General features: G+C 45.1%; 2 protein-coding genes across 3 annotated transcripts in view; both read right to left on the bottom strand.

Moving 5' to 3' along the window:
- The window catches only part of kiaa0586 (KIAA0586 ortholog), a 62,187-nt gene that overhangs the window by 34,710 nt on the left and 8,799 nt on the right, over positions 1 to 18,678 (bottom strand). For both annotated transcript variants that reach the window (XM_080414744.1, XM_080414745.1), the window contains exons 7-11: positions 18,261 to 18,331; positions 17,287 to 17,428; positions 16,996 to 17,128; positions 14,859 to 15,032; positions 11,648 to 11,777 (exon numbers count right to left, since the gene is read on the bottom strand). In XM_080414744.1, coding sequence (XP_080270870.1) covers positions 11,648 to 11,777; positions 14,859 to 15,032; positions 16,996 to 17,128; positions 17,287 to 17,428; positions 18,261 to 18,331 — 650 coding nt within the window. The remainder of the gene's footprint in view (positions 1 to 11,647; positions 11,778 to 14,858; positions 15,033 to 16,995; positions 17,129 to 17,286; positions 17,429 to 18,260; positions 18,332 to 18,678) is intronic.
- On the bottom strand, positions 7,153 to 9,213 carry irf2bpl (interferon regulatory factor 2 binding protein-like; the record flags this gene model as incomplete). The annotated part of the gene is made up of 1 exon (XM_080414758.1): positions 7,153 to 9,213. The coding sequence occupies one exon, from the start codon at positions 9,211 to 9,213 to the stop codon at positions 7,153 to 7,155; it is 2,061 nt and encodes a 686-aa protein (XP_080270884.1).

Genomic DNA, 18,678 nt, shown 5'->3' with positions numbered 1-18,678 from the left:
CACACACACACACACACATCTGTATGAAATAAACATGACATGGTTGTGATACGATGCACCTGTGATTTCCATAGCAATGAGGAACAGTGTGCAATCCTACAGTCTGTCTGTCTGTCTGTCTGTCTGCAACATTCCTGAATAAATCATGTTCTGGGTTGGAGGAGGGGGTAACCATGGCAACACTGCACAGCACAGTAACCTCTGGATGGAGAGAGAGTGTGTGTCTGTGTGTGTGTGTGTGTGTGTGTGTGTGTGTGTGTTGCAATGTGACACAGCTGTTCACACATTTCTTTATTCTTATAATTACACATGATACAATTCTTAATTTTGATTGGTTTATTTCACACTTGCTTTGGCAACGTAAACATATGCCTCCTTTGAATTAAATTAAAAGACAGAGAAAGAGAGAGAGAGAGAGAGAATATGTCTGTCTGAAGGGAACTAATGCCACTCCCTATGACACTGCAGTACTACTACACACACATAACATGCGAGCTCATGCGTACACGCACACAGGTACACACACGCACATTGACATGCACACACACACACTTGCAAGGTGAGGACATTAGTGAACAGATCAGATGAACACAAACACACTGATACTCTGTGTGTGTGTGTGTGTGTGTGTGTGTGTGTGTGTGTGTGTGTGTGTGTGTGTGTGTGTGTGTGTGTGTGTGTGTGTGTTGAGTTTAATATGCACGCTGCAAACTAAAGCCCAACCAGCTGCCTGTAAAGACAAGGGCACCTTAACTATCACTACTACTCACTGTGTTAGTGTGTTGGTTAGCATGACAATGAACACACACATACACATACACACAGCAGAGACAGAGAGACAGACAGAAAGAGAGACAGACAGACAGACAGACAGACAGACAGACAGACAGACAGACAAGAGACAGCGGGAGAGAGACGTGTGTGAAGAGCTCCTCGTCACAAAGAGACAGAAATCTACTGCAATGCACCAAGATCTTACTATTAACACACTACTTCTATAGATCTTACTATTAACACACTACTACTATAGATCTTACTATTAACACACTACTACTATAGATCTTACTATTAACACACTACTATTAACACACTACTACTATAGATCTTACTATTAACACAATACTACTACTATAGATTCATTCATGCATGTTTGTGCTCGTGCACAATTTCAAAGTATTACACACCATTTTCAAAGCCTAACCCCCCCCCCCCCCCCCCCGAACTGTTTACTGTACATTTGTTTTAGTTTTCTAACTGTATATATGATGTTTTGCATAGTAGTGTATATGTGTATGTCATTAAATGTTTCTTTGAATTGAGTACAAAGGACCCCAATGGAGACATATCTTGTATTTGAACTGTACTTTCCTGTGCTTTTTTTTTGCAAACTGCTAATACAAGTATTCAATCAATCAATTAGGTGTTGCTGCATACAGACAGGGACTGTTTGACACGTAACATATCAGCGTTGCGCTCATGTTTTCTGGTGTTTGAGCACATGAACAGAACGATGAAGTACATAGTGTTTCGCTACAGGGCGCGCCTCACCAGCCAACACACGAGAGGAGGCTGAATGAACAGAAACCAGCGCTGCCCAAAACAACAGGTTCGGGGATCTGTTGGGAATTGGGAACATGGAACAGGCACCTGTGCGTCCAGGAGTAGGACGAAGGCTCTACGTCCTCCCGGTGGAGGCTCCTCACTGGCAGGTGAGCCAGTAGGATATACATATTAATTGGCATGAAACGACTAAATTGGGGAGAAAAAGGTGTTTGTTCAGAAGTGCTATAACCTCGGTACAGTATACCGTCGTCCAGGTGGTATTGGTTGTATAGCAGACTGACCAAAAGTCTCAGAAGTCATCAGAAACGAGTGCATGTGTGTGTCCCACTGCAGTGTGTGTGTGTGTGTGTGTGTGTGTGTGTGTGTGTGTGTGTGTGTGTGTGTAGTATGAGCATGCATGCTGCAGACAGTGCAATGTGTATGCAGCCAGTGTGTGAGTGCTGAGAACAAGTATGTGCATGCGCGTGTGTGTGAAAGCACACATGCTGCACAGTGAAAGACAAGTGATTTCTCCATGGTTACCATCAGCCAATAGGAAACATGAAGAGTGAGGAATAACCTTCCTAAAGCCTTATAGAGTGGCTGCTAGGCACACAACACACACACACACACACACACACACACACACACACGCTTTGGTTCTAGACAGTTAAATAAAGTCAAATGTGCAGCACGTTTCATACCAATGGATTTTTTTTATTACAACGGACTCCAAGGCACGTTACATATCAATTAATTTCTGTCACTACAGAACCGTAAAAAAAACAAACGGGCCAAACAGCAGTTTCACGTGACGTCACAGTGTCCAAACCATAATGCTGCGCTGGCTTGACCACTTTAACCCTCGCGTCCATATTCTGGAGCCAACGTCCTACAAAAATAGCCGACCTACAAGTTCACAATGCACTGTGCTGCAACGCGTTGTGAGCTTTTGGATCGGCTATTGTTGGCAATAGATATTCATTGAAGAGCAGAGGTTCTCAAACTATGGGTCAGGACCCCAAGTGGGGTCATGGGAAGGTGAATCTGGGGTCACACATTGATAAACGGGGGCATTTGTTTTTTAAATGCTTTCACAGCGATGCATTTTCTATGTTTTTTACAGTTTAAACTACGTTGATTAGACACAAAAATCAGCAGGAATCAAAGCGTTGTAAACGCATTTTCGAATAAATATTTCAATTCTAGGCTACCAATGTATAGCCCGGTAAACCATCGCTGTCGCGGATTTCCCATTTCCATGTACACATAAAGTATGCTTTATTATTAAATATGCTTTATTGAAACTTTGAAAATTGCGTGTGGGGTCGCCAAACAAAAATGTCCTGGCATAAAAAAAATAGTTTGAGAACCCCTGGTGCAGAGGGAAAACAGGAGGGGGCCTAGTATAGAGCCATTGGGGACTCCGGGCAACTACTGTAAGTGCAGTGGATAGAGAGTAAAGTGGTTTAACCCATTAAAACCGCATCATTTTAGATTTGAGCTAAATCTGCTATTTCTGGGAGTAAAAAAATGAAAAATCTTGAAAGCGTTGAATCATTTAGAATTTTTATAACACAAATCTTCTCTTCTGGGGGGGGGGGTCACTGGCACAAAACATTTTCATATGGGGGGGGGGGGGGTCCGCAGCCAAATACATGTCCTTGGCACGAAAAGGTTTGAGAACTACTGATTTAGAAGGCATTTGGTAGAATGGGCCTCAGGTCTTAATGGGTTAAACGGCTCAAAGTCTGATGACTGGGACCGATTCACAGATTATTTTTGTTAAATAAAATTTCTCCGTAGAAAATATAAAATAAAATTGAAAAAATGTATTGAAATTATTCACGAAATCTGATCAAATGCATTTCCTTAACGTGTTCTTTAAAAAAAAGAACACAAAATAAACAGCAGAAATGGTTTGGACATGATGTATATTTTCATTTGACGAAAACACAGCTGAGGAGGCTTCTCTCTCACTCCTAGGGTTGGGATCCTTTAGGATTTTAACCATTCCGGTTCCTTTTTTAATATATATATATATATATATATATATATATATATAGATATATAACGCATCTGTGTAACCACTTTATCCATATTTTATACTTTGGCTATAAAAAAATAGCAGATCTACAAGCTCATAGCTTGTAAATCATGAACTTGTAGATTTGCTATTTTTGAAAAATCTTGAACATTTGTGCAAATATTTGATTTTTTTTAACACAATTTTTATCTCAAATCTCTGCTTCTGGGGAGGGGCTATCAAAAATAGCAGATATACAAGCTCATAGCCGCGCTACGAGCTTGTAGATCTGCTATTTGTTTTGAAAAATCATGAACATTTGTGCAAATCTTTGATTTTTCTTTTTTTTCAAACATTTTTAACTCAAATCTCTGCTTCTGGGGGGGGGGCTATCAAAAACAGCAGAGATACAAGGTCATAGCCACGCTACGAGCTTGTAGATCTGCCATTTGTTTTGAAAAATCCTGAACGTTTTTTCAAATCTTTGAATATATATATATTTTCAAGAAAACATTTTTTACTCAAATATTTACTTCGGGGGGGGGGGGGGGGGTCCCTGGAACAACATATTTTTAGATGGGGGTCGGCCAAATACATATCATTTATGGAGTCGTTGACATGGAAAGGTTTGAGAACCACTGATATTATAGCAACATAAGTTTTTCAGAAAACGAAGATTTGCACACATTTTCACGATAAAAAAAAAAAGTAGCAGCAGATCTACAAGCTCTTCTCCACTATAGTCCCTCCCTAAGATGAGCTTGTGTATCTGCCATTTTTGAATAGCCAAAGAAATCTTAAAATGACACGGATACGTCTTAATGGGTTAAAGGTCTGTAACTCAAGAGTTATGGTGGTCGTTGAAATTAAAAAGTTTGAGAACCCCTGGTATAGTAATCGTATAGCAGACGTGAAGTCCACATAACCAGCTCTGACAGTGTGATTAAAAACCGGTTCTGGAAACAGTTCCAAATGTGACCGAACCGATTCCGGTTCCTCAATGTTGGATTCTAGATCCCAACCCCTACTCACTCCCCCTACATCCTGTGTCCCTTCCTGTCGTCAGTCAGTCAGTCAAAACACAACAACATGACATCGTCATGACAACAACCAGCATCCTCGTGCCGAAAACGAGGTGACGTCACATAGCGTTACTGGAACTTCCATGTCTGTTTTTTTTTTTTTTTTTTTTTTTTCCTTTTCTTTTCATACATCCACAAGTTGTCAGTTGCTGAAATATTCACATGTATATTTAATATTTATATATTTTCCAGACTAATTTATGTCTCTCTGTGTCTCTCTCTCTATTTTGGAAGGGTAAGGAGGTGTCAAACACAAGAGTTTTATTGAAAAGAATTAAATTATTTCTTTATTGTATTGTACTTATTTTATTCCCATAATAGACTGTTAATTTTAAAAGGTGCTGTAAGTGAAATTGGAAGGGATGATTACAAAACATTTGCAGACAGAATTGGAAGACTAGAAAATTGATGCTGATAAATGCTCTCCTGATGGATGAAATCGTTGTCCCGCCTGAATATGTATTTTATGTTTACTGAAGAGTTGGGGAGTCTCCTGTTACTGAAGGATCACTTTCAGAATATAGAGCTCTATCCTTTTAACAGTAATCTTTTTGTTTTAACCAAAGAGAATAGTTATTTTTCTTATGGGTGATGTCATTATGGTGGATGTTCTCAGCATATTTTCACATCAGCAAAGATTAGATCATCTAAGTATTCCATTATTAACGAGGTACAATACTGTATGTTTCTACATACAGTATTTAGTCATTCATTCTGACATGGAGTATTCATAGTCTTGACAGAAATATTAACTCAAATAATATAAATAAATAAATAATATAAATAAATAAACAAATAAACCTTTTGTAGGCTATATAAACCTCAGGCATTCAGCCATTCATAGATAATTATCAACAATATTTTTGACCAAATGCAAATGCTCATGATTATATCAATAGATAGATATTATCAATACAATATAAAAACGATTCTCCCCCCAAAAAAGAAAATCGTGGAAATTATCTGCGAGCTCACTATTTGTGAAGTAAAATAGGAAAAGACAACACCTTATGCCATATCACAATATTACGACCAACCAAGTAGTGAACTGAGCAACTTTCACTTCAGTTTTAGTTGACCAGGAGTATCTATGAGTCAAAGTGACTCAAGTACTGAGCTTGAGTACTTCGTCCACCTTATCATAAGGAATACTGACACGAATCTAATCTTTACTGACCGACTGATGTGAAAATTAAATTCTGGGAACATTTTGTCTACGATCACATCAAAGCGTACCTAATTACACGCACATCGACAGTGGGTGCTAGGCCAAAGAAACTCAAATTTTAAGGAGGTTGAACACGCACATCGTCTTCAAGGCAAAGGATCGCTTTATTGAGTAGACGTTGGTATCAGGTCAGTATGTAGGAAGTGCAGACCTCGAAACGTTGTCTACTCAATAACGTGATCCTTTGCCTTGAAGACGATGTGCGGGTTCTACCTCTTTAACCCATTCAATCCGGGGAACACATCTCCGAGTGCCGCGCTATATGAGCTTGTAGATCTGCTATTTCAGAAAAATCGTGAACAGTTGTAACTCAAATCTTTGCTTCTGGGGGCGTCCCTGGAACAAACTAGTTTACAAATGTTCGCTTGAAGAAATATAGGCTCTATTCAAAGATTTGCACAAATTGTCACGATTAAAAAAAAATAGCAGATCAGGGAGTAGAGCGGCCGGATGGGAACCGTGAGGTTCCTAGTTCGATCCTTAGTGTCGAAGTGTCCTTGAGCAAGACGCTGAACCCCTAATTGCTCCCGATGAGCAGGTTGGTGCCTTGCATGGTTTCCTCCGCCATCGGTGTATGAATGTGTGTGTGAATGGGTGAATGTAAAGCGCAATCTATGTACGTAAAGCGCTTTGGATAAAAGCGCTATATAAATGCACCATTTATAACTATAATCACATCACCCATAAGAAAACTAACATTCTGTCTATCATGCAACTTGAATGAGTATTCAATATTCTTCATTCCATCTATTAAGGCAGTGGTTCTCCAAGTGGAGTCCAGGGACACCCAGGGGACCTTAATGGGGTTCCAGGGGGGCCCCCAGCTAAATGACTGATAGTTAGTCTTCACCATCATTACAAGTACAAGTAAACACACCTAAAGAACGTATAAAAGTCTGTTTTGACCAGTTTCACTGTCACGATCTCTATACCTACAAGTACATAGACATCAAAGGAATTCTGGACCAAATGACAGACCATATGGGACCAAAATCATGTCCAACAATAAAAAATGTTCTCAAACTGGGGTCCCAGAAAATACAATAAATCGTATCAAAATTGAGGATCCTTGAAACTAAAAAGTTTGACAATCTCTCTGTATTATGGGAATAAGATAAGTATTCAATCAAATGAAAAAAAACAGACTGTTATAGGAATAAATAAATATTCAGCAAAGGAGCCGTTTCTTGTGTGCGACCCCATCTTTTCAATCAATGTGTTCTACTAACTGGATAGCAAGAGTTTTATTTCTAATATTAAAGTTTGTTTCATGATCAGGGGTCTCTTTCCTTTTTTACCTTCACATCTCCTGCCAGAATGGTCGCTATCTCTCCCTGCATGAAGGCCCAAGGCACGTTGGAGCCAACTAACGGGCATTTCTCCCCGCTGGGGCAGTACACCTCTCCGGTGGCTCCCTGCGCCTTGATGCTCTCCCGGGAACAAGGGAAGCAGAACTTGTGGTTGGGGACAGAGGGGCACTGGACAAAATGCGTGTCCTCCAGCCGTTCGTGACAAATGGTGCAACACAGAGGCCCGTTGTTGGCCATGGTGGGAGAGTCCGGAATGTTTTGGGTCTGGTGGTCCATGCCGGAGTGCGCGCTCCCGCCGCCGCCCGACTGGGACGGCGCGCCGAGGTCCCCGTTGCGAGAGGAGAGGCGCCGCTGGCCGGACACGGAGGCCGGCGACACGGGGCTGCTGCTGTTGTGTCTGGAGGACGACGTGGTGGAGTGAACAGAGTCCCTGTCCTGCTTCGGAGAGTGCGGGTTCGGACCCAGCGTGTCCGCCGCCGACATGAGCGCGGCCATCGGCGACTGTCCGTTCTGCGGGGGCTGCGCGGAGGATTCGGGCGGCGTGTGGACGCCGGGATGTCCCGGACCAAGGGGAGGCTGGGGTACCCCTCCCCCTCCCCCATGAGAGGACTGGCTGTTCATCCACTGCGTCCTCTGCTGGTGGTCCTCGGTCGCCTTCAGACCGCCGTCGGCGGAGTCTGGCTCCGGGGAGGCTTTGCGTTTCCTCCCGCCGGTCCTCGGGTTGTTGCTGCTGCTGCCGCCGCCGCCACCGGCGGCCAGGGAGCGAGCGCCGGGCATCACCAGGGAGGTGGGCAGCAGGGGACAGCTGCCGTCTATGTGCGGCTGGGGCAGCATGTCCCCTCCTAGACCCTCCTTAAAAAAACGCAGGGCCTCGGGGAGAAGATCCCCCAGCAGCCTCCAGTCCCCGGAGCCATGCTTCTTCTCATACTCCAAATACTTAAACCCAGAAGACAAACCTCGGCCGAAGTCCTTCATGCAGTCCTGGTACATCTGCTTGGCGACCCCCGACGCGCTGGAGAAAACGGTACCGGAGCCGCTCGGGTACTCGATGAAGATCTTCAGCTCGTAGTCCAGGCCCGGTTTGGATACCGCGTCAAAGGCGAACACCCTACCGACCAGGCCGTGGTCCTTCTTGAAGCGCACGTCGAACGGGGCGCAGTTGGACAGAGTGACCAGCGTGTCTCTCACCGCCTTGGGCCGGCTCGTCCATTCCTCCTGCCGGTTCCGGAGGCTCTCGCTCAGCTCTGACAGCACCTCAGCGTTCCGCTGCTTCTCCTTCAGCTCCCGATCCTGGTCGGTGCTGGACACCGAGCCTGGTCGTTTCCCTCCCGGTTCCGACAGTCCCTGTGCGGCCATGGAGAGAGAGGTGCCGCCCACCCCGACCATGGAGCTCTGTGGAGCCACCCGGCTCGAAATGCCATGCGGGGCCGCCATCCCCGCTGCCGTGACCGGTCCGTTCAGCAGCGTCTGCGGCAGCAGGTTAGGCGGAACGTTCAGTTGACCCGGCACCGCTACAAGCCCGTGACTTCTGCTCCGCGAGTTTGGACTCTGTCGGTTCAGTTCCGGTGGGCCGTCGTCTGATTTGGAGAAGCCATTGGGTAGTCTGGTGCTGCCGTGCGGGCCGAGTGAATAATCGAACCTCCCTCTGCCGTCGGAACCGATTGAATACCGGTCCAAGCCAGGCTGAGGCTGTTTCCCCGGTCCGTCCACGTGGTTGAGCTGTCCGACCGCTGCCGGCGGCTCTTTCCCTGGTAACATCCCTCCCGGCGCGTGGCTCTTGGCAGCAGATGTCTGGTGCTGCTGCGGTCCACCGGGACCGGACCTGCCGGCGTCCTGGTGGCCGTGAGCTCGCTTCAGATGCCGGGCGGTCTCGATGACGAACTCGATGCGGTCGGCTCCCTCGTAGTTGACACAGCCGCGGCACACAGCCTCGCTGAAGTCCCAGATCATGGCCCACGGCATGCGGGGCAGGTCGCACAGATAACAAGACTGACGCCGCGACGACGACACCTGCGTGGAAGACATGATGGTGGCGCTGTTCTCCTCTTCTCCGCCGGACAGATCACGCGTTTCTTGTTTTTGTTCCCCCCGGGAGAAAGAAAGAAAAATATTCCCCCTTTTCCCCCAACAGTCTGTTGTTGCCGTTTATAATGATTATTCCAGCTTCTTCCTCAGCGCACAGAGCTGATTTGTTGTGTCCTGTGAGTGTGCATGTATGTGCGTGCGTTGTCCTGCGAGTGTGCATGTATGTGCGTGCGCGTCTCATCTCCTCGCATCCTGCCTCTAGACTGGTTGAGGAATTCTGTTCGTGTCCCCCTCTCCTCTTTCCCTCCTCGCTCTCCCTCTCTCTCTCCCTCTCTCTCGCTCTCTCTCTCTCACACACACACACACACACACACACACACAGACCCCCACCCCACCCACCCACCGTGAATGACGTCACCTGACTGGGTAGGTGACGTAGACACGTCATTCCGCAGGCTCTCTGCTGGTTTGAAAGAGATGGATGACAGTAGCACTTATTAGCTCTCTCTCTGTCACCCTCCCACAATCTTGTGAATGGAGAGAGAGAGAGAGAGAGAGAGCAGAGTAACCCCCTCTCGTGTTATGACTGTTACTGTATCCTTTACAAATGTCAAAGAAATGATCTTATTGAAACAATCTATCCATCCATTTTTATTCTATGAAACTAAACCGCATAACACACACAAACCACTATGCTGTGTTTGTTTGTACGTGTGTGCGTGTGCGTTGCTAGGCAGCTTTTCCTCCTGAATTCAACCACAGCTGAATATTGAGCCTTGCTGCCTGTTTACCACAAATTGCACATGATGCGTGTGTGCGCCCGCCCACCCACACACACACACACACACACACACACACAAACACACACTATGCTACCCCTCCTCCATCTCCTCTGCTGCATCCCCTCCATCTCTCTCTGGAGGGGATGTCTGTCTTTCTGTCTGTCTGTCTGTCTGTCTGTCTGTCTGTCTGTCTGTCTGTCTGGTTGTTTACAGCCAGACAGACAGACATACAGAGTGTGTGGAGGACAGAAAGCGTGTAGGTCATTGGATGTATAATAGGCGTGTGTGCTGTAGCATATCTACAACCTCACAACATATTGCTTTGCAACGCGTTGTGGGGTTGCAGATATGCAACCCCACAACGCGTTCTGTGGGGGCTGCGCGGAGGATTCGGGCGGCGAGAATATCTTTCTAAATAATGGTCCCATCACCCAACCCTAACACAACCTTCCATTTAAAGGTCTTCTTTTATACTGGATGGTATGTATATGGGATCTGCTGAATTCATGTTGTCGCTGAAGCCTGATTTATACCTAGTTGTGGATTGTGTCTCGCACCGGCCGACATACAAGCTCTGACAACGTCGCACAGCGGCACGTTGTGAGACAAACACAAAGACGAAAAACATTCATATCTGATACATGGACATATACCATGTACTATACTCTCTCTCTCTCACACACACACAGGAAAGCCCCATATGTACACATTTTGAACTGACCGCAGTGTGCACGCACACACACACGGCAGGATTAATGTTAGTCTTCCTGGCACCTTGCCACACTGATGCATTCTGGGGAAAAACGATCAGCGACATTAAACTGTCTGTATGAACTCTCTCTCTCTTGCTGGCAGCAATTCAAAGTACTCTTTCATTTGAGATGCGCAAGAGAGACGGAGAGAGCGTTGGCTTACTGCCACGTTCATGCAGATCTCCTTCACACTATGCGACACACACACACACACACACACACACACACACACACACACACACACACACACACACACACACACACACACACACACACACACACACACACACACACACACACACACACACACACACACACACACACACACACACACACACACACACACACACACACACACACACACACACACACACACACTCTCTAGAGGTGAGCTCCCGCATGCATGCTGCTGATGAATGCTGTCTGCGTTGCTGTGGTAACGATGAGTGAGGCAACCGGGAGAGGACTTGTGAATTTACAACACATCCAGCACCCCTCCCCCTCGCTCCACCCCTCCCCCCCGCACCCGCACCGCCCCTCTCTGCATCCATCCATCCATCCCTCCCCCTCTCCTCCTCTGAATGATTATGCAAATATCTGTGAGGTAAAACCAGTACTGTCTGCAGGGACCACACACACACAAAAACACATTAAAAACATTTCTCTTGTGAGGAGAGGGGTCCTCACAATGTCCATTTCTCAAATTATACTATACTTGTGGGGACATTTGACCCTTACAAGTATATTAATACAAGCAAAAACACACACACACACACACACACACACACAAACAATTAAACAGTGAAGTTGTGGTACACAACAAACTCCTCCATTTTAAAAACCACAGCACCAGAACCACTAGAATCTCATCTCTCTCTCCAGCTCTCTCTCCTGTTTTACCTGCTTTGATCTGGCCTGCAGTCCTGCTGGGTTGTAACCATGGAAACCTCATGTGTCTCGCTGGTGCTGGCTCCGGTTGCTAGGCTACGCTCGCTGCTGCCGAGGACTGCCTCCGAGCGTCTGCCATTTCCTGGTGGTGGAGAGAGACGGACAGACAGACAATCTGAATAATGTACAGATACATTCTTTTTGAATTACAGTATATTGTTTTTAGACTGATCCTAGATTACTGAGGAACTACACTGTCTCTCTGCATTTGATGCATGTGTTTACCTTCAACCTTGTTTACTGCAAGTCGCTCTGGATAAAGAGCATCTGCTAAATGCCTAAATTGTAAATTATTTTTGTGCAAGCTCCATTCATAGTTTTATAAATTCATAGTTTTCAGGAAAGAAAACAGGGGGTGGGGGGGGGGGCAGAGCGAGTAGAATAAGAGAAAAGAAAACATGTAAAAATCAAAGATGTCTACATTAGGGTAGTACCGATGGGACGTTGCCATCGGGATGATTGACAGCCATCAACGATGGGTTGTGACATCTTGATGTGCTACACCATACATGGGCAACTGGCGGCCCGGGGGCCACATGCGGCCCCCACCCTCACTTAATGCGGCCCGCAGGTTAATATACGGAATACTGATATATCATTGATTTAAGCTGTTACAATTCATAACATGCAAACATGACCCGCTTTAATTACTTCAGTCGTTAGTGGCTTAATGACTCATTAGTAGCTTAATGACTAGTATTACATTTCTATTGTCTTTTGTATGTCCAATGTATTTGTATTTAAGTTCATAAAGTTAACATAAGTATAACTAAATGCATTTGAAATAAATAAATAAATCTGGATTCCAATTAAAAAATTGCAAAAATAGCAGATCTACAAGCTCAAAACAAGTCACGGTGCGGTGCGTTTTTAACTTGTAGATTGGGTATTTTTGCTACTTTTCTGTGACATAGAATGGCAAAGTTAAAATACAGAGATAAAAGGTGTCTGCCCGACAGTATATGCGATGTGGAAAATGTGGGAAATATAGTGGCCCTCTCCATCATCAAAGTTGCCCACCCCAGTGCTACACGATGCTTTGTATCATAAAGTCTGACAGTAGTAACCAGGTGCACCGCGGTGGATGTACAGTATACTGTATGTATTTACAGACAAATATGTAGAGATAGAGAAATCATGATGGTTTCATTTTACAACAAGAGAACAGCTCTGGTATCTAGAATAAACATAATCGAGAGAGAGAGACAGAGACAGAGACAGAAAGAGAGAGAGAGAGAGAGTAAGGTGGATAGAAAGAGGTGTGAAAAGAAGGACGATAGAGGGAATGACTGGTAGAAATAGAGTTGCCATGACAACCTGGCTGCCCCCCTCTCACACAAGCAACCCTGCCTGCCACCCCCCCGCCCCCCACACACACCCCTAACCCCCCCACACTAGTGGTGGGAAAAAAACGTTAATTTCAGTGAACGAACGATTTCGTTCACGTTCACGGCAATGATTCGTTCAAATGATTCGTTCACATTCTCGTTCAGTAGCGCTATTCTGTGTACGGGGGGGGGGGGGGGGGGGCATGAACGATAGCGTGAACGTAACAGTTTCAGGAAGTGAACGAGCTCGTTCACGTTCACAGCAATGAACTAGTTATTTTGAACGTATCGATCATGAACGACCCATCACTACCCCACACACACTCTGGGGAAGACAGCGGAATGCAAGACACCAACGCAGGCAGGCAGGCAGGCAGGCAGGCAGGCAGGCAGGCAGGCAGACAGACAGACAGGCAGGCAGGCAGGCAGACAGACAGACGTGAGGAGAGCATATGAGAGGTGTATTACTAAGTTGAGTGGACTTCATCGTGTCATCATTTTAAAGACTTTAAGAACAGGATAAAACATATTAGTCGACTGGTGTAAACAACTAAAAGTACGACACAGAAATGACAAAATGATAAGGCCGACTGTTAAATACAGCAGAGTCATTCGGAGGAGTGTCCTGTACTACTGAAAGGACACTTCTGCCTCCATGTGGTTGAACAAGGTTACTACATCCTCCAGACATATCTCGCCTCCCTCCTTCAACAGCAGTACCTTGTGTGCCTTTGAGCAAGTTACTGAGGTTTGTTGTGTCGGCAGAAGCCTCTCCACGTGCTCAGGATAAACAACAGGAGATAAAGTATTCAAATCCTTGAACAATTCTTCCATTTAAAGTGCAATGACGCTTTGGTAGAGGTTTGAGTTGAGTAGTTACCTTGCAGTTATCAGAAATTAATAATCCATAATAGTCTTCACATTGACTCACATGTGGGGGGTGTGGCCAAAATGTGCACTGTAGTGCAATTTTTTCAAAAGACAGGCCAAACCCCTCTCACATGGCCACACCCCCACACATGATACATCATTTTAAAGCTACGATTGTCCCCTCTGTAAGGAACAAAAGGACTCAATAGACTCACATGTAGAGTATTAGAGGAAAGTTACAAAACCTGATGTCCACTACAGTGCACAAAGAAAAATGCTGGGTCTCAGGAGGATATAGTACACTACAAAGCGTCGCTTTTTCAGCCAAGAGATTTGGTGTAAAGGGAAAAAAGGAGGGGGAGAAAGTATAGACCCTCGGCCTCGGGGGACCCTGGTCAATGAAGATACGGTTTAAGTGATTAAACTGCTTTACCACGAAGAATTCCACCCACTTTTATACATACTATTATATTCTAACTAGTCTCTCGAGCCAGACTGTTCAAATTCTTCCATCATACAGTCATACAGTGCAATGGAAGCACTGAAAATGATCCGCAAGTAGGTCCTCGGGTGACGCAGTGGTATAGTACCTGCCCACCACCATGGAGGTTGTGGGTTCGAAACCACCGTGGTGCAACCGGCTTTGTCGAGCGTCTATACGAACACAATTGGTGTTCGTGTTTGGGGGAGAGAAGCCGGGCGGGGAGGGTGATATTTGTCATTGCACGTACTCATCCTCCCTGCTTACGTTTAGTCTTTGCAGTCGCGTAAATTTGTAAAATTAGTTAAAAATATGCTCTAAAGATATTTTAAAATATATTTTGTTGAACGGAAATGACGAACAGATTACAACTTCCTTTCTCTGCTTTTGGGAGGTGCATTTCCAGACTAATTAAGTTCCAGAATAAAGCATTCAGAGGTTGTGGACTAGTTGTCCGGCTACGCGAGACTATGTTCTAACTGACCTGGCTTGGTGTCCCGTCTTCTCCTGGTGTTGTGGGAAGAGGAGGGCACTCCCTTGTGCCAGGGAGAGGAGGTGCAGCTGGACCTGGGAGCAGGCTGGTCCACCAGACTCCTCCTAGTGCCTCTCTGGTTCTGCTGGGTGGAGGAGTTGGTGGTGGTGGTTGTGGTGGTGGGCCCTGGAGAGGAGAGGAGAGGTCAGTGCTTCTCAAACATGTGCAAGGACTCAGAAAATCCATACTTATTAAGCCACCGTATCCCCATTTGTGCAAATATTAGATTTTTTTTTCCCTGGAACAAAATGTTTATGAGATGATGAGGGTCTGCGGCCAAATACATATAATTATGGGGGTCCTTGACATGAGAAGGGTTTGAGCACCACTGATATACATTAGCAACATGCAGGTTATGTGTTCCGGTTTTTAACCACTATGTCATTATAGCCGAAAATCTTCAAAGGTTTTCAACAGATAATGTGGGTAAATAAAATAATAATACATTGTATAATTGAAGTTAAAAGTTATTTTCATATATTGAATATATATATATATATATATATATATATATATTTCAAATAGTAACTTTAATCAAATGTAAGGTTTTAAAATAGATTTCAATATTTTTTAACGTTTGGACAAAATATGAGTCAAAACATTGGTAATCTGTGGTCCAAGACTCTCCAAAAATCATGAATCAAGCGACAAAAGTCTGGCATCGGTCGAGCTCACACACATTAGTCAGTGCATTCATTCATTAAACCTTCTATACTTAGTAAACTGGACCCCAGTTTGCTCTGTACTTTGAATGTACTTTTTGACGATTGTTCCCCCCAGAATAGGGGTGCTAGGGTGTAAGTGGTTGACATGCATCACCTGATCATAAAAATAAAACAGGATCTTCATGATTCACCCGGTAGCTCAGTCGGTACAGCTCTCGCCTTTGGACCACGAGGTCAGTGTACGAGTAGCACGGCTTGGGTGCGGCAAGTTATGCGGTAAGCAGTGGTGTAAAGGAACTAAATACTGATTTTTTTTTGTATTTTTAATTTTACTGCAGTATTTCTAATTTTCTACTGTACATTTACTGTACATAGATATAGATAATAGATACCTCATTGGACTCTGCAGTTCATTGGAGCGAACTGTACCGCGGCCGCCATTTAGGAGAAGGGCAAGCTGCCACTCAAAGTGACTACTGGCCAATCACAGCGCTCACAGCGCATTGACTACTGGCCAATCACAGCGCTCACAGCGCATTGACTACTGGCCAATCACCAGCGCGTCTTTTCCGGGACTTGTCAGAATCTAGCGAGCCTTCTAATGCAGTGGTTGTCAACCAGTGGTCCGGGGACCACCAGTGGTCCTTGAGGGGGTCCTAGGTGGTCCCCAGCTAAATGATGGAGAGTTGATAACCAAATGGACCCTTATAGATCTTTAACTCTTTTTTTTCTTTTTTAAACATTTGTTTATTGGTTTTTGACAGAAGCATTTCTAGCATACATATCAAAAATACATGTCATTGCATTGCCCCATGTATAGCCCAATGAAGAGAGAGTTACATAGTCTTATTTAGTTTTTTCCCCCCAAATGAAAACACTAAGGACAAGTCTTGCGAGACTCACAAGAAGTAAAGTAAAAATTTAAAATACAACAATAGATCTTTAACTCTTGAGTATAACATTTTACACTCTCAAGAGTGAAACTATTATTAAACATCTGCATTACTTACTTTACAAGAAGTCTCCTCAATTAAAGAACGTAAAGAATTGTTATTTTGACAACATCTTATCCAGCGATAACAAAATATTCAAAGTTTTGGGTGTGAGAGGCTAAAGCTCATCATTCTGCACACGAACTGACCATGTCTCTAGGAACCTGTTTAAACTGCAGTAAACGCCAATTTATTATTTCACTAATCCGAGTGTGGAGTTTGCCAAGTTCCAACTAACTGGTTGCTGCGCGGCTGCCCCTTAAAGAGTTAAGAGCGGGGTAACAAAAAGACCCGCCCCCACCTGCCTCTGATTGGCCTACCAAGCGTCCCCATCTGTGACGCACGCGGAAGCTTGCCTTCTCCAAAATGGCGCCCGAAATACAGACGCCTCAGAGCCGGAAGAGGCGTCTTTATATGTCTATGTGCGGGTACCTGTGTGAGTAGGCGTGGCCTCTGAAGGATGCTGGTTGGGTGGAGGGTTTGGAAGCGAGGGGTCAGGGGTCGCTGGCGGAGCAGAGGTCACAGGGCCTGTCACCGCACCCAGGGACGCGCCCAGGAGCTGGCTCTGATTGGAGGAAAGCAGCCAATCAGCGGAGCAAATAAAACAGTCTGTTGTTAGGGTGTCATCATACTGCGCTGGAGCTGTTCAAGCAGCCAGTCGGTACACCAGCCAGTTAAGCAGCCAGTAAACAGTCAGTCAATAAATCAGTGTGTAGTGTGTACCTGCAGTTGTAAGTGGTTTTGTTGTATTTTCTCCAGTTCTTCCAGTCTGTTGAGATGTTGTTCCAGTCTGTGTGACACTCTGTTCTCCTCCTCCGCTCTGCTCCTACGGTTCTCCTCTCTGCCCCGCATCACTCCTTCCTCCCTGCACAACACCAGGAGGTCACATGTTGAGTATCAATCCCACCACAGTCTGAAAACTCACCTCTTCAGACTCCACCTCACCCCCTAGCACTCACCTCTTCAGACTCCACCTCACCCCCTAGCACTCACCTCTTCAGACTCCACCTCACCCCCTAGCACTCACCTCTTCAGACTCCACCTCACTCCCTAGCACCACTCCTTTTCAAACTCCATCACACCCCCTAGCACTCACCTCTTCAGACTCCACCTCACCCCCCTAGCACTCACCTCTTCAGACTCCACCTCACCCCCTAGCACTCACCTCTTCAGACTCCACCTCACTCCCTAGCACCACTCACCTTTTCAGACTCCATCACACCCCCTAGCACTCATCTTTCCAGACTTCAGAGAGAGATTTGTACATACATTGTTTTGTTCCACTTGGCAATGTGAACGAACGAACGAACGAACGAGAGAGAGAGAGACACACACCTGGCTACCATCGGACTGTTGAACAAGACATGATCACCACCTGTCACCAGACTTTACCTTTCCTTGTGGATCTACCATGAAGATTTTACCTGTGAAAGTTAAGCTGATACTCTTTTGCACCTTAATGTCTAATCTCATGCACATACCTGCTGCTAATGTGGACCTACCGAAGTGTCACCACCTCACGCCTTATGTTAAACCTCACGTACTGTACATGTGTATATCTTAGCTTTTCAGTCTGTCCTACCAGTGTGTGTGTGTGTGTGTGTGTGTGTGTGTGTGTGTGTGTGTGTGTGTGTGTGTGTGTGTGTGTGTGTGTGTGTGTGTGTGTGTGTGTGTGTGTGTGTGTGTGTGTGTCCTACCTGTTTGTGACCACCAGTGTCCTCAAACTATCTGCAACTTGAGACATCCTCATCTCCAGGTCACCCTGAGCCTGCCACACACAATACTAATATTAATACCAGTGGTGGAAAGTAACTAAGTACATTTACTCAAGTACAGTACTTAAGTAAAATATATTTGTGCTGTGAGCTTATAGATCGACTATTTTCGAAGGATTTCTATTCATTTTATACATATTAAAACTTGTGAAATGGGACCTTCTGCATAATGAGTACTTTTACTTTTGTTACTTTAAGTATATTCTGATGCCAATACTTTTGTACTTTTACTCAAGTAAATTCTGAATACCCGACTTGCACTAGCACAGACTATTTCTACAATAGCGGATTGATACTTCTACTTAAGTAAAACAAATTAAGCACTTCTTCCATATCTGAT

This window comes from Gymnoscopelus braueri (assembly GCF_963280865.1).
Source record: "Gymnoscopelus braueri genome assembly, chromosome: 19".
In the NCBI taxonomy this organism is placed as follows: Eukaryota; Metazoa; Chordata; class Actinopteri; order Myctophiformes; family Myctophidae; genus Gymnoscopelus; species Gymnoscopelus braueri.
Note: the sequence above shows the minus strand (reverse complement) of the source record. Positions and strands in the feature narration are given on the sequence as shown.